Source organism: Bombus huntii, chromosome 11 (genome assembly GCF_024542735.1).
Source record: "Bombus huntii isolate Logan2020A chromosome 11, iyBomHunt1.1, whole genome shotgun sequence".
Lineage (NCBI taxonomy): Eukaryota > Metazoa > Arthropoda > Insecta > Hymenoptera > Apidae > Bombus > Bombus huntii.
In genome coordinates this window covers 6,567,978-6,595,382 of record NC_066248.1, presented here as the reverse complement: position 1 = coordinate 6,595,382, position 27,405 = coordinate 6,567,978, and the positions used below count along the sequence as shown (strand labels likewise).

The following is a 27,405-nucleotide window of genomic DNA, read 5'->3' as shown; positions in this document are numbered from 1 at the left end:
TAATTTTGGTCGTAAATTTATCGCGGCATATGCTGCTTTCTGTGGGATATTCGAACGATTTGTCAGGGCATTTTCAATTTTAACGCGATGTAAATTTATCGTATCGCTTTTGTAACTTGCTGCTGGCTCGTTCGATATTTCGAATCGACGATACTTTGTTCGGAAACGAAGCCCCTGAAGAATCATTAGAAGCCAGTCAGGTGCATAAAGGCTGGCAAATGACCGGCACCACTTTTCAATTATATCTTTTGATCGTAAATTTGAAAACGCATAAAACGTATCCCTATAAATTGCCCAAGGACGTGGACTTTCGTTCGCATAAGAAAATAAGTGGCTGTACTAAGAAGATTATGAAAGGAATCGGGCATACGTGTGCATACGCATCGGGCCGTAAATCTAAAGCGAATCCAGCACGAGGTTTTATGTTTCACCACGTTTACGCTTCTCATTACGTTTCAACGCAAATTACGCAACAATGCGGAACGATCCTACCATCTCGTTGGTTTCTTTTTTTCACGCGATTACACCGATACAACCTGCTGATCAATTCTCCATTGGCTTCTATCGTTTCGAATGCAACGATCCCCTTGTAACTTTGAACTTGGTAAATTGCAGCAAACAAACGACGTTAATCGACGAAAGTTTTTATAGCAAACTCAAATCTTAACTCTATTAAGTATTAACTAAACATCAAGCTCTTACCCTATGTTTGGAGCGAAGGTTTATAAAGATTCACTGATTTGTTGCAGGCGAAAAACCGTACCAGTGCACATGGGAGGGTTGCACGTGGAAATTCGCTCGTTCTGACGAATTAACACGGCATTACCGCAAGCATACGGGCCAGAAGCCGTTCAAGTGCCATCTTTGTCAGCGATCGTTTTCGCGGAGCGATCATTTATCGCTTCACATGAAAAGGCACTGATAAAGAGGACCATCTAGCCGTTGGAGGAAAGATAGAGCAGATCGAAGAAGGGGTAGAGACCGTTTTGTCTCGGGAAACCGGGACACGAATCGTGATCGTGGACGACGACGATGATTCTTTTTTTTTTTTTTTACATTCGGGACCTGAAGAGCCTCGCATCGTTGCTCGAATCGTTTTCAACGAGAACGTGAAGAGTCGGAGGCGGAAACTAGGAGAAAAAAATGAAGAAGCAAACGAATCGTTCATTAGGTTTAGAGGTTTAACCCATTTGCATCCAAGCGCGGAATAATCCGCGTTCTGCGACTGTCTTCTATCCCCCAGCGCGGATTATTACGCAATCGGACGACTGTCTTCTATCTGTCTTCTATCAGTCGCTAAATATTCTTCAGATATGAGAGATCATGTTCGACCTGTTTGTCAGCATCTCGCCTATATCAGTTTATTGTATTGACCATTTTAAAGAATTCCACGAGAAATAATAAGATTTAATTTCTTTTTTTTTTAAATAAATAATTTTTTCTTTTTTTTTCTGTTATAAAGAATGTAAGATGCGATGTTTACGAAGCAACATTGTCTACCAATCGTTTTAAATTTCCGATAAACTATGAAGAATTTGGATGTCATTCACTGCACCTACGACCGACCGCGCGTGGTGATAGGGACCAGTCCTCTTAAGTAGGGCCATGATGCAAATGGGTTAATCTAATGGAAGTATCATTGCAATTATTGGTGAATAATCGTGCGACGAGCCTGCTAGCAATCGTGACAACGCGAATCGTTGAAATTTTTTTACTTTGTTTCTTGTTGTACTGCCTCTGTGAGAGACAAATTTCTATTTTCGATTTGCGTTGTTTTTATGGCGAACGTACGTAGCGTAAGAATCGTTGATATTTAAAATATTCGATGGAAATTTATTTATTCTTTGTGCAGGTGTATTTAAAAGAAAAACGGATATCGAACGAAGCTTAGCTTCGACGATAGAAGAAAAAAAAAGCGAGCGTAGATAGCAGAGAGGAGCGATTGCTGCGGGTTTTCCGCAAGTAGCACGCGGTCACTTCTGTTTTTAATTCTAGCCAATTTTTACTTGTTCGTATGTCCAGTTTGTTTTCATTTTTTTTTTTTTTTTTTTTTTTTTTGTACGGTTAAATAAGGCCAGCTCAACTAGTCTAGAGCACCATATGTATCGTCTATTGCGAAGAATAGAGCCAGTAAAAGGAGAAGAAGGAAGTAATATCGTTAAGGTAATTAAACGGTTAATAATTAAAGAGAATATCGAACTCCGGTGACGGAGCTTGGGACTTAGCATGCTCAGTTAAATAAACTACAAATCGTGATCGTTAAACATTTTTTAATGCATTAAATAGCGATTTATCAGATTATGCACAAAGAATTTCGCGTTTAGGGACGGACAATCATCGATGTTTTCATTGTCAAAGAAAACAAGGGAATTTGACGCTCTGAAAGCCAGTATTACGTGTGCATTAAGCAATAGAATTGTGTATACTATCGACGGCATTGCGATGCTTTTACGAGTCTTTCTTTCGTTCGATCATGCAAAAATTTCTTCGGTCGTATCGGTAAAGAAGCCGGTATGCCTTTTCAGCCATGCGTATACACAAACAAGGTGCCAAAGTAGAAGGTGCAAACGTATTGTGCGAACGAAGATGTCCATTGATACATTACGCTCAATTGTTAAAAAAGAGAGAGAGAGAGAGAGAGAGAGAGAAAGAGAGAAGAAAGCAGATCGAAGAATTATTTTTTAAACGCTTTTGCATCCCGTTCGTCGAACACGTCACCGCGATACACGTCTCGTCGAATCGTGCCACGTGTCAAGCATCATCACGAAAAGAAAAATCGAGCGTTTCCTGCTCGATTTCTGCACATTTTATTTTGGCATCTATTACGAAACGAGATCGCTCAAGCAAAATACATTCGAGGCCAATAAAAAGAATTTAATCTTCGCTTGTGAAACGAACGAAGAATTAAAAGAAGAAGAAGAAAAAAAAAGAAAAGAAACGCAGAACGTATGTCTACGTTCCTCGTGGTTTTGAGAAAAAGAGTACGTGTATCAGAGTTCGTGTAATTGATGATGCACCGAGTCGGCTGTTCAATTGTCGTCAATCTAAATGCGTCGAGTGCATAAACGAATTACGAGCCTGAAAGTAACGTTATCAAAGAAATTCTATATATATATATATCAAAACATATCGTACGAAGGCATCGACTCTGTGCGTCGCAAGTGTAAAACCACGGTAACGTCACGCGATACGTTCTTAAACGAAGCTACTCGAAGGAGAAGGTGCAATAGGAAACACGGTGTTATAAAGGGTCTGTTGGCTACGCTGAAAGTATCGCGCGATACCGCATTATTGCATTTTTTCCTGCGAGTGACTACGTCGAGGGGAAGTTAAGTTTGCCGTGGCGTTAGCCAGATGTATCGCACGAGAATCGGATAGCTCGCGAATTGCAAGCTTGTAAATAGTTTAGAAACCTTGAGTAACGCGACGTCTGCGTACGTATAGCACATGTGTAGCATTCCCCCGTTTTCTTCGAACCTGTATCTTCTTTTCATTTTAATGTTTTTTTTTTTTTTTTTTTGTTCCCTTTGCCACCGCGTCAGTAACGTGGCTAAAGGTAGGCGAAACACAAGAAGACAAAACAAAAATTATTTCGAAGCTAGTTGAAAAAAGAAAAAAAAATACGATGGAACAAGATGCCAGTATATGCTAGAGCCAGTTTATATCGTTAAAAAAGAAGAAAGGAACCTCTACGTGTAAGATTAGTGCGAAGATTGATAAATTAATACTTGTTATGTGTTGTATTTTGATAGGGAATAGTGCCTTTTAACGTTAAGGAAGAGAACGCTGCGTTAGGCCTTAAGTATACTGTTAGTGCCTTAAGTCACGCGAATCTTCGTGCTTGTACACATTTCATAACGCGACCATTCGAATCCTCGTCCAGAGGACCAGTGAGATATATCAAGCGTTGCTTTATTCGGTCGAGATTCATGGAAATCAAGTTACAAGATTCTCGATACTCCCGTTTAAATGTCGTTCGAAACAAACGAGGAAAATTTCGCTAATCGTATTAACCGAATCTTCATATCTTACGTAAATTTAATTCAAGATCCTTGCTTTCGTTGTTACTCCTTCGATTCACTGTTGCCAATTGCTTCGTCTTCATCCTACTTCGACATCTACGATTTCTATCATTCTATCTGTGATTTTCATTCGAACGATCGATCGCGAAACAACGAATCACGTTCGATGGAAAATTCGTTGGAAACGCTCGTCAGATATTTCTCACCTGTTCAAGAAGCATCCTTTCGTTTCGTAAAGCCCACAGCGATTTGCGTCGAACGACAAAATACATAAGTACCACATACTCCGTTATAAACCCGCAGGGACGACCACGCCCCTGGTTGGTGGTATGAATAATTTTCGTGTGATCGTCACTGCGAAATTCAATCCGAAAATGAACGAGGTGCCACCCAGGATGCCATTCTACGATCTTGATGACTGATACCGTTGTACCTTTCCTGTAAGGGATTTCTTCGGCGGAACAGCCGTCAGTAATCTGAGCAGAGCGAGGGCGATGAGAAATGCATACTGACGTCATGCCGACACCCTCTTTGATCATTATCATTTTTTTCACTGTGAGCTCGTGCCGAGTCGTACGCTTCTTAACGATACATCCCAACGTTGTGCCGTTATATCTCCACCTCGGGACGATTCATTTCGGCTAATTGTCGACGGGGTGATAAAACGATATTGTTTCCGGTTAACTTTTGCCCGTGAAGCCTCCCATTCGCGAAACGTATTAACACACATCGTCTTCGTAACATTCGTACGGGATCACCTCGTCGTTCTTCATCGTAAAATTTCGTTTCGGCCAAACTCACGTAGGTTTCTTTCTTTTCAGAACTCGATCAGTCGAAATATACGATAAAGACGAACCGCTTTCCTCGATCCGAAAAATTTAATCGCTAAACCACATTCCAATCTTTTTAAAGCGTAGCAACAAACGCCATAGCTGTTAAATTATCGTGAAAGAATCGTTTAACGATAAGCCGAGAGACAGGAAGACAGGGATTTCTATAAGAAGCATAACGACCTATCGAGGTCCCTCAAGGTTAGCGACGAACATTCCACGAGCACACACATTCCTAGGTCGTGCACGCGTACGATAGATTCGCGAAAACCCGGACAAAGAGTATCGGCAATTTGTATTTCATGTTAATGCGAAGCTATTCAATTTCCCGTAGAAGGTGAACCGTCGGTGAAACAGGAAACCGGGTAAAGGAATTGAAGGCGACCGATTTTCTACAAAGGCCCCACCTAGAGAAATTAGCATTTCAAGTGCCTTAACAGACGTCAACTGACACCTAACTAATCGAGGCTACGCGTTCGAATTGAAATCACCTTCTGCGATCGAATGGACGCTTTCGGCCATTCGGTTGACACACTTCGGTTAAAAAAAGGCGACGTAAAGTGGGAACGAGGGGCAGAGAAAAATGGATCGGCATAAAATTTCCATTGGCGATGATTGATAATTCGAAACGCGGTACGTTTGTGTATTCGTCCGAAGGATTTACAAATAGCGTATAAATCGGTTGGAAGATTTCGGTATTCGATCGTTAAAAGAAAAATATCTGTTCGCGTTCTTTAATTTTAATTAAATTTTAAGATTGGAAAAAGGAAAAGTCTTTAAATCAAAGAATTTTCTCGAAAAGAATTCGTCTTTCGACAAGGTCTTTCAAAAGTTCAACCCTCCGACGTCGATCGTTTGGATCGTCGTTGCTCGATCGTTCGATGGGTGTCGACGTACCTGAATTCGTTGTTAGATTGTTGATTTCATCATATTCTCGTGCGCTTACACGGCTGTCGGAAAGAATTCCAGCGTGGCGTATTAATAATTTAAGAGGTGCTCTTAACGAGCGCGTTCGAGTGATGTTTAATGGCCGCGCGAGAGATCGAGCGAGCGATCCTTCGAAAACGTGTCTGATAAAAAAGAAAAGAGTAGGAAAAAGTCACGATGCATCGAGCTTTTCGAAGACGTAGCTGACAGGTCAGTCCGTCAAACTAGCGATGATTTTCCATTCTTCGCTTCAAGGGCCAGTAAAATGATACACACAACGCGTACACACACACACACACACATACACACACACACACACGTCGGTCACTAACATGCATACCTTATGAAGCAACCACACGTATAAATTGCATCCTTAATCTGCGATCATGCGCGGTGCTCAATCTCTCTTGGTGCTTTCGTACGTTGAATTTGACGTGCGTACATCGTGGACAATACGAGGTCGATTCTTAAAGATCCATTACGCAGGAGCGCAAAACGTATCGTTGCAAGAGGTGTGCACGTGTTTGCGTCTAGGAGATGTCGAGCCACATAGGAAACGAAAAGCAATAGCAAGTAATATATTTACACACGTAGTTAAGTATATTCCACGAGTTATACAACGTTAGTTAATTGCCTGAAACGCAACTTTAAAACGCCATCACTTTCGAACTCAGGAAACGAAAATGGCTATCGAGAACGAATCCGATTGATCGATTTTGATTTCTCTTTTACGAAAGAATTGTCGCGTTTTATGTGGTCCAAGAATCTCCAACGATGAAAAAAAAAAAAAAAAAAGAAAGCTACGCGAACAGAAACACAGGCCGGTGATTAATAATTTACTCAGATACGGAAATTCTCGTTAAGAAAAAGGAAAAAAGGAATAAAACGGAACTACTAGATCGTAAGGATAGATACTAGCAGATAGTAATACTTGTACATAGTATGTAAAATTATCCGTTGATCATCACCGATAGTAAAGCAACGGATCAGCGTAGCATAATTTTTCTCGCAATAATGTAATCAATGGGGGCCAGTAATTCTCTCTCGGATCTCGCACGGTGTTATACACTGCGAGGCGCGTGGCGTACCCTTTTTCTCAGCGAATTTTTGGCGCAGTCGAACATACACAATACACACACAATATACATATACACAGTTTCGTCGCGCGTGCTTCTCGTCGATTGTTCGAACGCGAGCAGCGAATGAGAACGATCGAACCTCGCGCGGAAACGCTTTCAGGTTCCTAGAACAGGTGTAAACGATCGCATCGAATGGTAACACGAATATGTTGGATCTACCGCGATGAAAATCCGTGGGTCGTCGATGAACGTGTTTCTATTGGACGCCGGAACACACGCGAAAGCTCGACTGTCGTCGAAGTTGGGAAGGTTTAAAGGGACAGTTTTAACAGTCGCGCGCCACCAACTATTACTTTATAAGAATATATGTAACTGTATATGTCGCGTAGAGTTGCGTAGGATCGATAATATAATATATTACACTACGACTCACTCTGTATAAACGAAGGCATTATTATAACTTTGTACTTTCTAATTATACATTAACCGCGTCGCTTGAGGACGGTCGCTATTCGTACCGCGCACGTCGGCAGGGGAGGTTCGTTAGTGCATTAAAAGAAAAAAATATATATATTATATATATATAAATAAAAATCTATATATATATATAGATAAATATAGATATATATTGTAAATGTGGTTGTAATCTTATTACTGTTATATCGATATATCGATGTCCTTGATTTGGATAATTTATTTATTGCGATGTGAACCGAAACGAAGATCGTGTAATTATCGTATACCGCGGAAAAGAAGAAGAAGAAAAAAAAAAGAAAGAAAGAGCAAACTGATTATTGAAGTAATAGCGAAATATTATTAATACGCACGAAATTATATATTTATACAACGTTATCGACGCGAGGACACGTCTCAGAGGCGCGTCTCGTCGCGTGAAAGTCCTAAATTGTGAATCACGTTTGTGACAGTACGGTCGGGCGGATATTTAAATATCGTACTTCGCGATTCCTACTGAGGAAGTAAAAATTATTGTATCGTAAGAGGGCGGTCCGTGGCCCCGTACGTGTCCATTAAATAAATTATATCGTCGACATAATCGCTAGCACACAAGGTGTCACGTGCGTCCTGTGCGGTACAATATCGCGCCAGTCGATAATCTTATTATCGAAATGATGGTTACATATTTTAGATAATCCTATTATCATTATCATTATTACGATTCTTATTATAATTGCTACTATTACTATTATTATTGTATTTGGCAGGGTTACGACATTAAAATCGTAAAAAAAGAAAGACTAACGACTTTTCCTAACTACCTGAGAGCGATCCTTGTACCATTTCCTGATTGAAGTTTTGTCTTAAATCAATTCGAACCAATCGGAATTAATAAATTAATAGAAACATTGTCAATATCGTTTTACCAATCTTAACACGTTATTCACATTATTTGAAATATTATGTCAAAGTTTCTATGCTCGTCCTCGTTAATCAAGTCCGCTGACATCAGGTCGCTTGAATTCAAATAATTCGAAACAGTTTACCAACGTGAACCTGTTATGAATGTCCAACTGAAAAATTATCGAGCGAGCCGAGAACGTGGAACCTTTTCTAAAAACGTTACCAGCCTTGCTCCCATATAAATGCATCTGCATCCTCGTTAACGTTTTACCCCGTTACACGCTAGTTAGACGGTCGTGGTACGATAAATAAAGCCGCAAAACCGGGCAAGCCTCGTAGATGTTTTGTGACAACCGGCCAGTCACAATACGATCATTAGGCTATTTTCCAGAGTGTACCGCCCTAAGACGCAATATCTCTGCCGAGGCCACGTATTTGTCCCGTCTGGCAACAAGATTTCTGCACACTGGTATTCCACTAAGTTGTAGGTAGTCTCCGTACTAGGTAAGTACAAATCCTACCGTATACCTCCGGGAGAATTTGTAGTCCGAACGGCGGCTATAACCGAGGCCATAACTTAAGCGGAATACCGTCGTTGATTCCAGTCCTCGCCGGAATTCCCTCTCGAGTCGGTGCAATTGTGGATATCAACGACGACACGACGTCCTTTCGTGCTGATACCTGGCCGTCTAGAAACCAGCGTTTCCTTTGTAAATGAAAGCGTGTCAATCGAACAGATCTTACGGGTATACTTAATTAATCGCTCGCGTTTTGCGACTGTTCTTTCGACGTTCTCCTTGGTTTCTCTCCGTGTTTTCGCGAACTAACCGAAACCATAGACGAGTAACGACACGTACGTGTAACGATTCGCGTTGTCCGATCAAATAAACTCTTCCACTTGTGCCAAGTTCTTGGGCGATGTCGATAAAAAATATACAAGGAACGAAATCATTTATGGTAGCGATGATAAGGAACTCGTATTTGCCGGCGTCGTGGTATTCGAATCGTGGTCGCGTTTCTTCCCATTGGTGGTATTTATCGATCGAAGAAACCGGAGCGCTCTTAAGAAAGCAATATAAAGATTAAAGTTAAAAGTGTCTTTTGCTTCGTTTCATTTTGATAGTGCGGCCTCCGTGCAGAAATAACGTAAAGTTAGAAAGAACGAACGATCGAAGCGTGGCGGAATCGCAATTTCAGGCAAAGCGGCGTGTGCGCGGCGAGCGTGCAGTCGCCTATATAGATCATATCGTTAATTGAAAACGGTGAAGGGACTGTTGGGAACAATAACGAGATCGGCAGGAAAACGCATTCGCACGGCGGTGTTTCGAAAGAAGGATATCTGCATGCTGTCGGTGGTGCCGCCGCACCGCGTAGAGAAGCAATCGATGGTTGTTGCGGCACGCATCCCTGAATCGGGTCTGGTGTACCGTGTACGCTCACGACGTTTTTACTGCTCGCTCTGCTTCTAATGGGATCGAGCCTCCATAATTGAATTTACGAACCGCTCCAGTATACCCACGTCGTCCATTTTCCGCGAGCCCCTGTTGACGGCCACGTGACATTCCCATCGCATCGGAGCCCTACGAGGCACGAACGTGCTTAATGCTCCCGGTTCCACTCGATTTCCATTCGAACCGGCCCCGAAGTATATTTCGTCGACGCTAATGACGGTATAACTTACTAACCTTATACCCGTATTTCTATTAACCGTCCGTTAACTATCAACAAAACGGTTACAAATTGGCGTGCGCCGGTGAATCGCGGCAGAAAAACAGAGCCGAAGGATAGTGGCCGTCGCGAGTGAAATGTAAGCGCGCGGCTCATCGCGAAGATCGGACGTATCGGTAATTAAATTTACTAATAGAAATTATAGGGTATCGATAGGTAACGGATGCTCGGCGGAACGTTGATTACCGTTGTGCCGGGTAATTGGGCCGGCGACCGACGAAAGAAGAGAAACAGAAGAGTTATTGGGTACAGGGTCGATCGTTTGCTCGCTCGCTCGTTCGTTCGTTCGCTCGTTCGTTCGTTCGCAATTAGCAACACCGATTCCAGCGTAACGATACTCTTAACGTTCACGAGCATGTACGATAACCGATAAATTAATGATTCATAGATCGCGTATGCAGTAATCGATCAACTTTTTATACGTCCCTTATTGGTTCGTAATAAACGTAATGGGCTGATTGATCGTATCCGATTAATGAATTGATTCTTCTTTAGCGTGTATGGTAATTGAACATTTCCTGAATTCCAGTGACTCTGGTCTTGAAAACGGCTATCGCTGTACTTGCACGCGTTTAGCTATTTTAACTCTCGGCTATTTACGATCGAGTTACTTAAGACCTGAACTATGTAAAAAAACTAAAGAATGCAATTTTAACGCTATTCCTTCTATTTTTATTCAACAATGGAATTACTTCAAGGAAATGAAACAGTGTAAGTAAGAAATAACTCAATTTCCTATATCTTCAAGATGATAATATCAAAACTACATTGTCTAAAATAACAGGATTTTCTTCTTATGAAATTGATCACATGCAGCGAAGAAATAAACGATCGCAATCAAACTTTTCGATAAGCAATCAAGATGATTCGAATAGATGTGTTTAGATATTTCTGGACACGTAAACCGTAGTACGCGTCATTTATCATGGCTATCGAATTTTTTTTCTACGATCGTTGGCACGATAACGCGAAAAAGTCATCGGTCGCGAATAAGGGTACACCGCATAAAGCAGCGTGATTACCGTTACACTGAAATATACGTTTGCGTATAGTTGAACGTAACGAATGGCCCGGTGTGTTCGCGCTCGTTATTAATCGCTCAGACTGGCTCGCGTGGATATATATTTGTCATCATTAGTGGGTGCGAGGTGCAAATATATTTGTACGCAAGCGGTACAATTCCTGGCTTATAGAGCCATTGCATTTAGAAACGTCGGCGCCGTTTATCGATCGGCGATTGTATCTTCGGACGAGCCGATTCGTAAACCTAAATGTCTCTAGCGAAACGCAGAAACCATTCTTAGCTTGATAATACGTTAAAAATATAAAAGTATCATAGAAAGAGTACTACGAAATTGTTGAAATTTGAAATTATTTCATTGTTAACCGCACAGTAACAAATTACCAAAGTAACAGAAAAGAAAGGAAGAAATCGATATATATCTGAAAGAAATTTCTTAAGGATCGATTATTAATCGAATAGGAATTTTAAAATCTCCAGCAAATCTTACAAGATTGGCGAATCGTTCAATGGAGGAAAAAACCCAACAGAATGAGACCGACATTAGCTACAGTTTCAACTGGAGCTACCAACGTTTCGGCGATGTATGAACGAAACCGAGACATCTTTTTGCGGTGTTGCACGCGGTTATAAATCATGCCTCACGTGCACATTCGTGGCGAACCTATTTGATTGCATACGTATAAGGGATTGGATACTACACTGTGCGGGTTCGTTGCCGAGTGGTAAAAGTGACGATATAATTTTAGCCGGGCATTAGAAAGTGAATTACGAAAACGTTCGCAGCTCGTAAAAGGAATTGGAACTCGTTACGATTAGGTTTAATTTTAAGCATTTTAACAATCGTAGCACATTAGTACGAAACGGAAAAATATAAAACACGTAGAAAATTCAGGGTATGCGGTCAAACCGATGGTGGTACAACGAATTTTATTAAGTCGATGACGATAAATGCCCCCCGTTACAAATGCAAACGATTACGATCGAAGCAATTACGCTTATCGTACGTCTCGCGCATTTTTCAATCAGTTAGAGCCGTAAAAATCGGTTGATTATTTAAAACCAAAGTTATATACAATGCGAATAGCGACAAAATCGTTATCTTCTTCGAGCTGCTTATACTTAGACGATTACTCTTGTTTTATGGAAATGCACACGAAGATAGGAAAGAAAAGGTGGGAACGTATCGCGTATTTCTTGGGAATACTTTGCCAAACGAATGTAACTAAAACGAGTGACAATTTTATCGTAATCGTGTGGCTTATTTCACCATTATTGGACCGTTGGTCGTTTCTAAAACGATCGGTATAAACGCTTTTGTCTACTCAATAGCATACTAATACCCTTTATGGCGTCATCGTGATTTCATCTTGCATAGCCGGAGTCAATTACAAAGAAGCAACATTTTCATGCGGAAAATCGGCTTAGCCATACCCGTACCAATGGAGCAAGGTAATTCGATCTCTTTATAGATCTCGAAAGCATACGAAAAAGTTGATATTGCTTTCGCGAGATGGATCATCGTCGACGACGGGGAAACTTCGCCACCGTATTTGTACGGCCGATAAAATGACACCGGACTCGCAACTCACGGATAACGAGGCAACTTTACGAAACAAAAGATCGCGCAGTATACGTTGGTAGACATAAGCAGACATACGCGCCTGCATTTCTACGAAACTACCGTCGCAGAAAGTCCACGCTAGCCCATAACGCATGTCATATCTGACGATCTTTACGAGGGAGCTGATCGTTCGACGACGACTACGGGCCAGCCAAGCCAGCAAGAAACAACGACAAAGTTGAATCTACCAATGAAAACGAACGTTCTGCAGCATGTTCAGATGCGGGCCGACGAGTCTGTTACGGTAATCGCCGGATCGTCGACACTTTGCAACGCGAATGACGCGTTGAAGGGTTCGTTTGATTAATTAAGTCGCGAGTAAATGTCGAGTATCGTGTTTGTTGAGATCATGCTCGTATTACATATATCGCTGGTTTGCTGCAAGAGTGACATATGTATGTAGAAACCTACTAATTTTTACACCTTTGCACAAATTAATGCTATCTCCTGAAAGATCTATTTTACTACTATGTCGCTCCTCTAACAGATCAACGATGCATATACCATGTGTCGTCCGAGAAGATGTTGGAAAAATAAGGAAACCAGCGATGTCGATTCGCGCATCATTGGAGCGGACTGTGAGAACGAATCGTGGCGAAAAGTGTGAGAAGATGTGCAGACCTTGAGAAAACTTATCGCAACTGTATATTAATCACGTAATTACTGTCTTATCGACACCTATCGTGAATATATATAAAATTGTACTATTTATAATTGCTTCAACACGTTTGACGTATCGATGCTTTAATCAACAAGGATCATCGATCATCGTTTCCCCTATAACAACGTGACGACATTTCTCCCAAGAAACATCTGTTTAAAAATATCGAAAAGGCATTCGATCAGATGAATTTCTCGATCAGGATCCCCGTTTCTTCATAAAGGGCCGCGTGACGTTTCGATGACGCTCGGCCGTGTCTGACGACAGGCAAATGAGTAATTTATTGCGCTCGATCATCGGGACCTTTCGTTCCTTTGCTTATTTTTTCCTGTCTTTTTACTCTTCCGCGTCAACCGTGTACAGCTGTTTCTACGGCTACCAACGACCTCTATCTACGGTCTCGAAACAGCTTTTCAGGTTTAGGAGCGAGTTCGTGTCACGTTTCCCACGGCAGCGGTACACTGCGAGTTGCATACATACGCACATGCAAGAAACTCACCGCCATAAAATGTTCTTTACGCATTTCGCAGTTCCCTCTTAGGCGAACGACGAAAGGGAGCTCCGCGCGCGAATGTTCATATTTTTCTATCGAGATGCCGCCGCCACCGTTGTTGGCCGTAAGCAGATTTATATTTATTTCCCGTAGATCGACGCGCTCTCGTCCCGATGATTTTAATGACCGAACTGAACTTTTCGACTCCCCTCGCGAGCGATGGTTTTCCCCGTTTTGAAATAATTACATAACGTTTCGTTTAAGACGTTTCACGTATCTATAAACGCTCGTTTTCCTTTAGCGAGGAAGTATTTATGTAAATGAAGGTCTGAAATACGGTTAGAAGGGATATTCTTGGCTCAGACGATGGTGCAACCCAATGAATTCAAAGAGCATCGAGAATGATAAGTAATACGAGGAGAGTTTTACGGTAGCCAAGGTTGCAACCAACGAATTCAGTTGCACAATGATATAGCTCTCGGAAATCAGTTCACTGGCATGGTAGAAAGGTACTTACACACGAGCGTTTGCGGCTGTGATTATTAGCTTTACCTTAACCAGTTACTCGCTACACGACACATGGATATATCAAGGTTGCAGCGAACTCGCGCAGCTTCCATGTGTTTCGCAAAACACCAACGGATTTGACGTTTCCTTGTTTCAAAAGAATGTAACTCGAATGTGCTCGCTGACAAGGCCGTTTAATAAGTCTGTTTCTTCATCGATGCTTGAAGCGGAATAGCAAAGCTTTAAGAAACTTGGATCAGATCTATTCGCGAAAGGACTCTGGGCTAAAGAGGATGTCTCTTGAAGCATAAAACTGTGAATCATTTATGATCTAATAAATTTCTCTGCTTATGGTCCAATCCAAGTCTCAAATTCTAATCGTTGACTGCGACATCTCAAGCTCTATCACCGTGCGAAAAATTATAAAAAAAGACAACGCAACGTCTTAAGACTTCCACGTAAAGCGAACGTAAAATTCTTCCAGCAATGTGGACGTGCATCGATTATATTTCACAGATGGTTCGCGATTGCCAACTGTGCACCCCGTAGTTTATATCGTTCCTAGCCAGATTCGATTATTAGTCAGCACGTTCGATTCGAGGAGCATCATTCCTGCTCGTCTCACGATCCGTCAAATATCACTTATTTGGTCGTGGCGTTATTAACGGATTAGGTGCGGTTTACGCCAGTTTCGCGTTTATCGCGCATGAATCTTGGAAAGTAACAGTCGAGCACCGTCGAAGGGATCGAATCGAGAACATGCGCTCCTCGAGGTTTTGCTACTAGCCGCGGGTAATTTACACGCGCACCCGTCCAAACGAGAATTTCGACATTGATGCGGCTCGCAGAGGAGTTACGGGAAAGATGGAAAATCAACGATGTGTAATATTTATGGTATGTCCGAACGAAAATTGCAAAACTGCTTGGGAGGTTCAGCTGCAAGAGAACAGATGAATCGGCTCGATAACATGGAAGAAGGTGCTTCGATGGGTGAAGCGTGGAGTCTGTTGGATTGAAAGATCGAAAGAAGCGAAATTTACATAAATTCAATGTAACATTTCGATTTTGCGTCGATAATCCTCATTGAAGCGGCGAGATTAACTGCACTTTGTTCTAGACTTTGACGCGTAATATATCCTTGAATTTACCATCTTAGTTAGCTATGCGTAATCACGGTCTCAAGTCCTTGGTATCGTTGTTTTGTCAATTGTTAATTTTAATACTGTCCATCCTTTACCGTGATGATACTCTTTCCTTTCTTGAACCCTTATTACGTATCTTCTATTGTAGGAGGAACACGAGAAGTACACCATTTCTTGTCATAATTCGTGATATATAAGCGTTGACAAATTCTGGTCGATACTCCCTGTCCCTACGATTAACGAACAGCAACTATTTAATAAAGGTTTTTCGAGGCGCAGTTTAGGCTTATTTCCCAATTGATGCACTTGACGGATGATGCGTATGCACTTAAATCGGCCAATCTATAGCGTTACTCAACCTGTTTTTAACAAGATATTTCCGTATTGTCGCGTTAGCGCACGCACACAACGTACGTAAAACCGTCTCGACCCGCCCCTGTCCAGTCATGTCAGCGCTAAATGAACCATCAGGGCCGCCATAAATCCTCGGACTATCAGATGAGCAGCCACGGACTTGCCTGTCCCGGATATAACGAGGGACCACCGCCCAGCGTAATGGAAGCACTCTCTGTCGACGCTCGAAAGATACCTTCGAGATTGGACCAAGGCTCCTTGTCCCGCTGGACGAACCAACTCCATCTGATCCGATCTAACAACTATACAGGATTCTTCTAGCAAACAGCTTCTCTAATCCCGTCTAATTTCGTCGGAAAATTATGGAGTTCCTCTAAAAATCACACCTTTCCTAGCCTACATAAATGTATGTAAACGAGCGCCTAGAATTTGGAGGATTTCTCACCCTGATCTTTGATTTGGATCTAAGTTACTGCTTATTTCGAAAGATACGGTTGCCAGGTATACTGCTGCTGCGTTCGATCTTCAACAAAAATCTATCGAAGAAGCTCGACAAGGTCGAACAAAGGCGGAGAACATTGTTAATTACACGGCCGTGCTGGTATCGATGTGGCTGCCGTAGGAGTAACCCGGCCGAGTGGCCAGCAGTAAAGATGGCATCGTACACACTAACGAGTAACAAGTGGCGTGACGTTTCAGTTAAGCTTTACTTTGCAATGTGTGCGAAAGACTGGGAAGAAGATATCGGTATGCCACGACCAGCTACCTATCGTCTCACCTTTGGGCTCTAATTAACGCTGAGATTCATTATCGACACCTCGTTGTACTGTCGGCCACTGTCTTAATTTAGGGTTCAATGTTTTTCGTCATTTTACTCCGCGTCCACTGCGTTTGTTTTCTTTTTTTTTTTTTGTTGTTTTGTAGAAATAAATACAATTAAACAAAATTCTCGAATGATATTCTTTGAAGAAATAATATTCATCAAGGACTTTAAATCACAAGTGTTGCAGAAAAATGGTTACTTTGGAAACGGTGTTAGAAAGGTCTCTAGAGCATGCACTATCTGCATCATTATGCAAAATAGAAATTTGTTCGGTGCACGAGTAACAAATGGTCCTCCGTTCGAGCCATCATTTGTAAGGCACAGCTTAGTTTGCATGTATGCATCTGCTGGCTGCATTAAGTTAGTTACGCTTAAATGCAAATTGACGCGTTAATCGATCTGTTCTGACTTCGGAACTCTGTGTATAATGAATCTCCTTACGAGATCCAGCTCGCCGAAAAATCGTGTTTATCGTTGCCTTATAGAATATCCGAAGTATCGAGAAGTATAGTATTATCAAGATTCTTAAAATCTCTCTCTCTCTCTCTCTCCCTCTGTCTGTTTGTCTGTCTGTCTGTCTGTCTCTCTCTCTCTCTCTCTCTCTCTCTCTCTCTCCCCCTCTGTCTGTCTATCTGTCTGTCTGTCTCTCTCTCCCTCTCCCTCTCTCTCTCTCCCCCTCACCCCCCTCTTTCTCTCTCCCTCTCTCCCTCTCTCTCTCTCCCTCTCTCTCTATTAAGGAACGTTTATCTTACAATATTCTCACGATTGAGTCGAATCAAATGCACTACGATGGATGCTCAATCGTTTTCCTCCAGACATATTATTCAGACTATTATATCGTACACGAAACGATGTGAATCTCCCGAGCATCTATTCAAGATCCTGTGGCATAACAGTACCAGAAGATAGGTGTTCACCTGAGATCGATTCTAAATTCGCGCCCCGGGCTGATCGACCAACTCGTCACAGTAGATTTGACTCGATCGTGACTAATACTTCAGCGGTAGTAACTTTCAATTCTCATAGCTACTTATGATCAAAAATCGAAACGTCTTCTTTCGATTGTTCAAATCGAATTTGAAACAGTATACAATTGACAGATGATGAATGGGATGAACTAGACTATAATCATTTAACAATCAATGATTCATATGTGTATATATATATGTATGTATATATTCAATGAAATTGTACCAATGAAATTGTTATTCGAAAACCGAAACTATTGTACATGATATAGACGGAAGTTCACATTGATTAGAGACGTACCTCGATTACGTCAAAAATCACATATCCGTTTAGTGGGATATTGGAAGAGAAAAAATCTGTTACATTGTTAGACAACAAAATTTGATAAAGCTTAGAATCTGTATTATCGGCGATGTGATTTAATTAGTACGAACTTGCTTATACATTGAATGTGTTACATATGCCTACCATTCGATATATCTACGTATATGGTTATAATCGTCATATATGTATTGTGATAAATTATAATACAGATTTTACAAATAAGAGAAACGTTCTTATAGAAAATTAAATTTTTTTGCATATTTAATCCTTATATAATAAAGAAATGACGAGGAATTAATACATAATTAATTTTCTTACCAAGACGAAATTGTTTAACATTCCATACTGGTTCAAAGTTGCTCATCGATGAATTGCAATGGCCTTTTTTCTTCGACTATAAGTATCTCTACTCATTATGTGTATAATATTTGCATCTTTTACATAAAAATCCACCTTATTAGATTAAAAATGTATAAATTAATAGGAATTTTCTTTTAGCAGATTCTCATGATTTGAAACGACGCACATTAAAGACGCACTAAAATGGCTGCTATCGATGGAGGTCGAATATCGAACGATTTCTTAAAACGATATATTGAACGTGTTCTCAAAACGATATATCGGACGCCATCGAAATTCTGATTTCTGGACGCCATTACCTACTTAAGCTTGTAGGCAACTAGAGCTGGCTGTGTTGTATTTTTATTCAACAATTTTCATTTCGATACGTGGAAGTTCTTGCATCAAGAAATTAGAATTGTTTCGGAGAATTAAAAATGACAGACGATAAAACAGAATTTGTAAGTACTATGTATTATTGCGATAGCGTTCATGAAGTAATTATAACCTCACTTTCTACAACATCCGTTTAGCTTGTACATTTTATATAATTGTTTGCCCTTCTTTATTTATAGGATTGGGGAAATGAAAAATTACAACGTGCTCAAAAAACTGTAGATGAATCTTCTTATGATTTGGAAGCATGGAGCATCCTTATCAGAGAAGCGCAAAACAGACCTATCGTAGAAGTAAGGCCAGTTTTTGAAAAACTTGTGTCTGTGTTTCCTTCTGCGGGCAGATATTGGAAAATTTATATAGAACAAGAGGTAACATTATTACAGTTTCAGTGAACTATATCTATTAAAAATTATCAATATAAATGATTCTTTATCGAGTAATGCGATTATTGTTGAAACAGAAAGTTTAGTTTGTAATTTTTTTACTGTTTCAGATGAAAATGCGCAACTTTGAAAAGGTGGAAAAGGTATGTTAATATTAATTGTCTGAGTTTCAAAATTTAATGAAAGCACTTTCTATATTATCAAACTTCTAGTTATATATAATGTTCAATTTGTTTGTTCGGGATGATACATAGTTTTCGTTATTGATTTTAAAATAAAAGTATTGGTTGAACTTTTTTTTTAATACAGATTCATGATATGCATGTTTGTTTATTAATCAAGAATGGTTATAGATTAAATAACCATTGTATGAAATAATTAATTTCTAATTAAACATTGGTATTTAAAGAGTTCTATTTTAATTTTTTAGTGCAATAAGGTTACATTTAATAATGGTAGGATATTATTAACCCATTGTGATCAAATATTATCATACAATGTGATTCTAAGCACTTTTCATATTATATGAGGTGAATAAAAACAATATTTCACCATACACAAATATCTCATTGATTACAATTGATCTGTTGGTATATTTGGGAGGTTGTTTTCTTTGTTGAATGATGTATACATTGAATATATTTGATGTAACAAGCTTAATAATAATAAATACACATTACTAGTATAAATCAACTTACGAAGGCAACTTTCTGAATGTAACAGCCTTGTATTCCTTCCTGCAATACATTTTTTAGTGTGCTTGGATTATGTTACTTAAAATAAAATAATAGTCATATTACATGAAGTGTAGAAATCTTATTAAGAACAGTATGAAATAAAAATATTATGAACAAATATTAAGCATTAATTCGATTGAATTACATTTGTGTAAAGTATATCTACCTCTTTGCAAATAAGGAAAGTATTGGTGACACACATATTTGTCTCAGTATTATGTGTAGTTTTGAGACAATTAATATTTCTAGATATTATTTCATAAGTATGCTTTGGGAATTACATCATTTTCCTTCCCCCAGCACAGTATTTGAGGCTTCAAATATTGTGAAATTTCTATAGAGGTAGCATAAGGTGACAAATACATTGAAGTATTAATTCATTGTATGTTTATAATATATAGTAGAGGCAAATAATTCCTATACTTAATCATGGTATAATTTTGCTATGTTTTGTCACCCTATGTTGCTTCAAATTGTCTAAATTTTTTTATGATGTTTTGGGATCATTCATTTCTAGATCCCACATAGGTCAATTATATTATTAACCCCGCCAAAAAATAAATAAACTTTTTATTCAATGGGGTTTATTTTGTGTTACCTTTATAATCTCATATCTGGAAAATTTTTTCCTAATTATTTCCCAATGAAAACATGTTTATTCAATAAACCATTCTCAATTGATGCACTGGTGCATTATTATTTCTCCCATTACATACAAACAATATTGTAGTAGTGATTGTATTAAAGACCTGCTTAATAAATTATTGAATTTTTACTTCCTGATATTTTGATGTGATTCTTATTGGTTTTATCAATAATGTTTAAATATGTGTTTAAAAAAGACTTGCCTATAAGGGTAAGTAAGGTGGTAGATATGTAATGTTTTGTGTAACCACACTTAAATGAGCTTTAACTGATGTCGCACTATTTTCTTATATTTCCTCTAAAGTACTTCTTTTGTCTGACAGCTTTTCCAAAGGTGCCTTATGAAAATCTTAAATATTGAGTTGTGGAAACTTTATCTTTCTTACGTGAAAGAAACTAAAGCCAGTCTTGCAACATACAAGTATGTATTTATATCTTTAAGTATGTTTTTAATAAAATAATTGCAGCAAAATTTATTACATAATTTATTCATAGGGAAAAAATGGCACAAGCATATGACTTTGCACTGGATAAAATAGGTATGGATATCCATTCCTATAGTATATGGAATGATTATGTTACATTCCTTAAAAGTGTGGAAGCTGTTGGTTCATATGCTGAGAACCAAAAAATTAGTGCAGTGAGGAAGGTAATGAACTATGTGTTCTTATTGGATTATATATTAATATATTTTATTGATTTGCTTCATACATTGGTGATGTTAATTGTAGGTGTATCAACGAGGTGTAGTTAACCCTATGATAAATATGGAACAATTATGGAAAGATTATATGGCTTTTGAACAAAATATTAATCCAATAATTGCGGATAAAATGGCTATTGAACGTTCTAGAGATTATATGAACGCAAGACGAGTTGCCAAAGAATTAGAAGCTGTAACAAGAGGATTGAATCGAAGTGCTCCTAGTGTACCTCCAACCGGTCATCCAGAAGAAGTTAAACAGGTAATTATTGAACTACTTTGTAAATATCAATTATTATAAATTGTAGATATTATGGTATAAATGTTTAAACATAACAAAATGATATTATTGTTTTAGGTTGAATTGTGGAAGAAATATATTGCATGGGAACGTAGTAACCCTTTAAGAACTGAAGATACTTCTTTAGTTGCTCGCAGAGTAATGTTTGCTATAGAACAGTGTTTATTATGTTTGGGTCATCATCCTGCAGTGTGGCATCAAGCTGCACATTTTTTAGAACTTAGCTCAAAAATATTAACAGAAAAAGGAGATGTAAATGCCGCAAAAAATTTAAGCGATGAAGCAGCAACAATGTTTGAAAGAGCAACAAGTACATTGTTGTCCAAAAATATGTTATTATACTTTGCGCATGCCGATTTTGAAGAAGGAAGAGTAAAATATGAAAAAGTTCATCAAATATATCAAAAGTTCCTTGATATACCTGACATTGACCCTACACTAGTTAGTATCTATTGTTTGTTAATACTAAATATTTTATTCAATGATTTGAGTATTACTAAATTGAATGCCATTTCGTAGGCGTATGTACAATACATGAAATTCGCAAGACGCGCTGAAGGTATAAAATCGGCTAGAACGGTTTTTAAAAGAGCTCGCGAAGACCCAAGATGTAAACATCATGTATATGTTGCTGCTGCATTAATGGAATATTATTGCACGAAGGATAAAAATATTGCTTTTCGGATATTCGAATTAGGTTTAAAGAAATTTGGGGACAATCCTGACTATATACTTTGTTATATTGACTACTTGTCACATTTGAATGGTGAGCTAACTTTTTAAGAAATAAATTTACATATATTTTACATATCTCAATTCTAATTGCGTTTAATATTTCAGAGGACAATAATACAAGAGTTTTATTCGAAAGAGTTTTATCATCTGGTAGTTTAGAACCTGAAAAATCAGTGTAAGTGATAAATCTGTTTGCTTACAATATTAATAAACGTGTATGAATTATTTTTATAACTAAGGTTACTCTTAATATTTATCTTGTATTTAATATTATTTTCAGCGACATATGGAACCGATTTTTAGAATTTGAATCTAATATTGGAGATCTAGCAAGTATTGTAAAAGTTGAAAAACGACGTAGTGCTGTATTAGAAAAGGTATTATTGATCTGCATAACCTTTATTTGATATCTTTTTGTAATTTATACAATTTTTAATTCTTTTTTTTTTTTTGTAGATCAAAGAATTCGAAGGTAAGGAAACAGCACAATTAGTAGATAGATATAAATTCTTGGATCTATATCCATGTACTCCTATGGAGTTACGGTCCATTGGATATATGGAAGTATCCAGCGTTGGAAGAAGTACAGTTGGCGCATTACCACGAATACCAGATCCAGAGGAAGCTATAGCATCATTGCCAAGACCTGATATATCACAAATGATACCTTATAAACCAAAAGTAAATCCATTACCTGGAGAGCATCCAGTACCAGGTAAATTCCTTTATTAAAACATACTATATCTAAATTTAGTTGTCTATAATGCATGATAAAAAATTTTTATAGGTGGATCTTTTCCATTGCCACCAGCTGCAGCACAACTTTGTACCATGCTTCCTCCACCTGGATGCTTCAGAGGACCATTTGTGGCTGTTGATTTACTCATGGATGTTTTCAATCGAATTCAGTTACCTGACCATGGTAAGGTTACAAATACTATCAAATGAGTCATTTTCATTTTTAATTAACTCATCAAAATATAACAACAATGTATGGAATTTGTGTTCTAAAAGAAGGTTTTTTTTTACATAGCCCCATTACCGGTAGCGGATAACGGATGTGATACAAAATTGTTTGACCTAGCGAAATCCGTACATTGGATAGTCGACGAAAGTAACGATGGGGTTAGTATTGGATCTAAACGTAGAAGAACGCGCTTAGGTGATGACAGCGAAGAAGAAGACTTACCACCGCCACCCGCAAATGACATATATCGCCAAAGACAACAAAAACGAGTCAAGTAAATAAAAGAAAATTACATATTCACCAGAGTTACGTATCAGCTCCACGTATTTTGGAGAAATATGATACATGTTATCATATATTTTTACATTTTTTGTTTGTTCTAAAAGAAGTTTCCTAAAAGAACGAACCTATTATTACTGAAAAGCGTACGTTACGTATATAACAGCTACTAAATTTCTTATGTGACACTGTGCACAATACTTTGAGTACTATGTACTCAGAAATCCTATATTTACATTGTTGATTTCATCTTTGTTCAAATGTGTTCATTTACATATAAAGTGTCTAATATGTATATCAGATATAAGAAGATAAAATTGGGAACGTCCAGTAGATTGAAATTGATTGTATTGTTAGTTACATCATTGTAAACTACAGATTTAGCATAGGTATAAGATTGAGATATAATTTTTACACCAGCGTTTATGACAATTTATATCATATATGAGTAAAACATTTCTCAGATTATAAAAAATGGTTGCACAACCATTTTAGAATGAAAATAATAGGCATAACACTTATGATTTTATTGAAGTAAATCGTTTCATTGTATTTCGAACTACAATAAAACTCTATTTATTTGAACTCGTCGAGACAAATAGTTTGTATAATAGGATTTCGCTAATTATGCCCAGTACCTAATAAATGAATTCAACAGGCGAAGGATCAGTTAGTTGGGCATTAACTTTTCAGTCAGATAAATGGATTTTTACTGTATATAGAAATATTGCGTTATTTAGAATCATTATAAAAATTGATAGATAAAGAATATGAATCTTCTTAGTTATAACTTTGTTCTCATCGTACAGTATCGAATCAAATGTATTCGAAAAAATAGTTTCCTCATTTCGTTTCTTATTTCAATATTTGTATTCGTTTTTATAAATTTTGTATACTTTTCTAATGATTAACTATTAATGTATTATCTATTATTTTCTTTTTTAACATTTGTTAAAATAGAATATCTGCGGAAAACTATTTATCCGAATACGCTTGTCTCGCTCTGTATTGTTAAGACGATCTATATAATTTAATGTACAGGACCAATAAATTGTCGAAATTCCACTGCAGTTTTTTTATTCAAGAATATTTCTATCTTTTCTCCAGAGAAAATTGACGTGTGTGACATTTATATGTTAGTGAAATGTTACATGTCGTCAGAGCTTTAGTCAGCAGGTATAACTACTCAATGAAGGCGCAATTAAACTTTGATCACTGTAACTAGTTCGAGTGGCTGTTAATGGCCCTCTCGGGAAATTGTAAGTTGAGCTATATGCTACGAAAGTAGTTGTTCTCTGAGATTGGAATCATTTTGAAATTTGCACATACAGTTGCAACTTTAGTTAGATTTAGTTAAGTGCTATTTATATTGATACATGGTATAATTTAAATGACTCAAACTAAGAAATACTAAAAAAAGTTATCTAATTGTAATACAACATAGTACCTTTGGTTAATCAAATGTTGTAACACTTCTCCCCAATCTGTCGCTGTGCTTATACCAACTGTGTGTAGTAGAAGCTGCGGAATCTGGAGGAATCTCTATTACACAGGCATAAATCCCAGTACGTTTAATGCGTAATTGTGGCATAGTTCCACGTCTATCTATCTTAAGCGAAGATACCTAGCATTTGTACACTTCTCAAATTAGTTAAACAAGCGACATTCCTTCCAAATAATCGAGTTACGTTTTGCACAAAGATACTGATATTGCCAAACATATTTTGCATACTCTCCATACTACAGCGACCATTAACTCCTTTCGGCGAACCCAGAATATACGTTGAGATAGCAACGAAACCGATATTAACTAATGATAGAATGAACTTTTGTTAGGAAGAAACAACTAATTCATTTTACATAAAAAGTGTAAGATATATTAATTTCTATTTTCTTCTGCTACGATACTTAGATTGAATCCCTTTGAGAGTCCTCTAATGTCGTAGCAATTCCGTAAAACAAAGAAATTCTACTGGCAGAGATTCTAACAGCCACCTGAACCTATGGATCCAGGTGTTTCCGTACCGATTCAATAACCCGCGTCGCGCCATTTAAATGTCTAATGTGTCGTCATTTCGTATTCTAAAACGTCTTTCTTGTTTCCGCAGAAAGGAATTTCAATTCGCAAAAAGCCAATTTGTTTCACAATTTGCAACTTTCATACGTTCGTACTTTGCTACAATGTTTTAATTATAGCGTTATAAATTTAAAGAAAAACGTATATTAAAAAGTATTTACATTTTTATATTCATTTCCTTTCCATGAAATAAATGAAGAAAAAAAAAAGAATAAATCAAAAATTGTCACACATTGGAACAAATTTTTCAATGCGAAATTTTGCCACCTATGGTCTTTATTATCGGTGGAATCCGTGAATGAAGAATAAATTATGAAGATATTATTTGAATTATTTGAACGCAATTTTCCGCATCACGTGTTGTTAAAACGTGCTACTATATTTGCTTTCATACGCTACACCCTATTATGCTAACGGTTTCTTAACGAGCCACATGCGTGGCACAAAGTACAATAGTTCAGCGCAGCTTGCCTCGTTTCCTACATTGATTAATCGTACTCGCCATCAAGTTCATAGTTGTATATACCTTGCGATTATGTAGTAGAAATTGGAACTATGAAGGGAGATGAAACAATGTAAAGTATCTGTATAATCTACTACGTAACATGCAAACAGAAACATTTCCGAAACACTATGAGACCTATCAGAATTTATTCAAAACTTGGCAGATTGAAACGATATTATACGCTAGACCAATGTACATACATAGACAGGGTATGAAAAAAAGTAGGGGAAAAGCTTTAGGCGCATATAATACTCATCAAAGCAAGCAAAACATCTTAATAAACATGGATCCAAAAGCCATTAATTTCCGAGCTATAAGACTTTTTTGTCAGTAAGACCTTTACAATATATGTTCAATATGTATCCCGTTCATTTCAACTTCGACACGTTTTCTCATAGAAGCACGCACACGTCGATCCCCGGCATTTGTCTTGTGTCATGGCAGTGTTTTTCGATTCGTTGTATCAACTATCTAATCTAACAAAGCAACTAGTTTACTATACAATGTACCTTTTTACGCTAAACATCTCATAACTCCGAAACTAGTGGCTTTTGGATCCACGTTTCCCAAGACTTATTTTTTATTTATTTCGATAAATGCTACATGTCCCCAAAGCTTTTCTCCAACATTTTTCTACGCTCTGTATATCTAAACGCGTAGAAAATGTAGAAAACTCAGGTGTTTCGCTATCTATCAATTAAAAAATGAATATCGTATCAGTTTCAATATTCCACTACTTGACATAGAAGGGAGAACTGCTAAGAAGAAATGAATTCACATCGAGATTTATCGAGAGATACCTGCAGTTAGGTAATTAAATTACAGAAGCAGAGAAATTAATTGAGTATTGCGTAAATAGAGAACAGCTACAACAGTCTTTGAAATAGCATTTAATTACAAAGGGTCTTTGCAACCTTTGATTTAGCTAGCAAACATACAAATGTCATGTGCAGTTGCATATACCGAACTGAGTCTGGTTGGTTTGGATAACAATAGCATTCGCATTTGTAAAAGTCAAGACGCGAATAAAATTAGTTGTAAAAATATTTCCGTTATAATCTTCATCTTCCAATTCGTAATTTGCAATCTCCAATTTTTACCTGCCAATTTCTAATTTTCAACATTTAGTTATCAAAGCTCAGCGATCTGATCTTCATACCTATAATTCTTGCACCCTCTTCACTCTGTAACAATCTCAAACTCTCAGGCTCATTCAATCATCTACGATATCTGTACAAATCGATCCGAAACGATTAAATTTTCTTTTCCTTTGTTTTTGCCAGGAAGGAAAAGTGCAGTTTACGCATACCCGGCAGTGACCGTACCTCCTGGTTATGTGGGACTTTGTTACTTACGGTGTTGACGGTAATACTCGCTAAAAATCCCATCTCCTTCTTGCATGTGGTGGATACATGTAAACCTCTGACGCGACTAAAAGAAACGTTCAAACTTGCTACACAAATAATTTCTTA

The 27,405-nt window shown here is 38.0% G+C and overlaps 2 protein-coding genes across 5 annotated transcripts in view; both read left to right on the top strand.

The window, feature by feature from the left end:
• LOC126870844 (Krueppel-like factor 6) overlaps window positions 1-8,114 on the top strand; it is a 291,599-nt gene extending 283,485 nt beyond the window's left edge. For all 4 annotated transcript variants that reach the window (XM_050628918.1, XM_050628919.1, XM_050628915.1 and 1 more), the window contains one exon: window positions 750-8,114. In XM_050628918.1, the coding sequence (XP_050484875.1) occupies window positions 750-922 (173 nt within the window). In that variant the 3' untranslated portion in view covers window positions 923-8,114. The remainder of the gene's footprint in view (window positions 1-749) is intronic.
• Window positions 8,115-18,238: 10,124 nt separating this feature from the next.
• LOC126870832 (protein suppressor of forked) lies at window positions 18,239-24,416 on the top strand. Its single transcript, XM_050628886.1, has 13 exons — window positions 18,239-18,663; window positions 18,778-18,969; window positions 19,095-19,127; window positions 20,690-20,787; window positions 20,862-21,015; window positions 21,098-21,331; window positions 21,428-21,811; window positions 21,890-22,136; window positions 22,211-22,280; window positions 22,386-22,482; window positions 22,562-22,820; window positions 22,893-23,027; window positions 23,139-24,416. Exons 1-13 carry the CDS (start codon window positions 18,640-18,642, stop codon window positions 23,348-23,350), a joined length of 2,139 nt encoding a protein of 712 aa, XP_050484843.1. The 5' UTR covers window positions 18,239-18,639; the 3' UTR covers window positions 23,351-24,416.
• The last annotated feature ends 2,989 nt before the right edge of the window (window positions 24,417-27,405 follow it).

Excerpts from the sequence above, each read along its gene's own strand:
- LOC126870832 (XM_050628886.1), top strand. The coding sequence starts at position 18,640 with ATGACAGACGATAAAACAGAATTT. Across the intron at positions 20,788-20,861 it reads GCCAGTCTTGCAACATACAA|GGAAAAAATGGCACAAGCAT; the intron begins GTATGTATTTAT and ends ATTTATTCATAG. Across the intron at positions 21,812-21,889 it reads CTGACATTGACCCTACACTA|GCGTATGTACAATACATGAA; the intron begins GTTAGTATCTAT and ends GCCATTTCGTAG.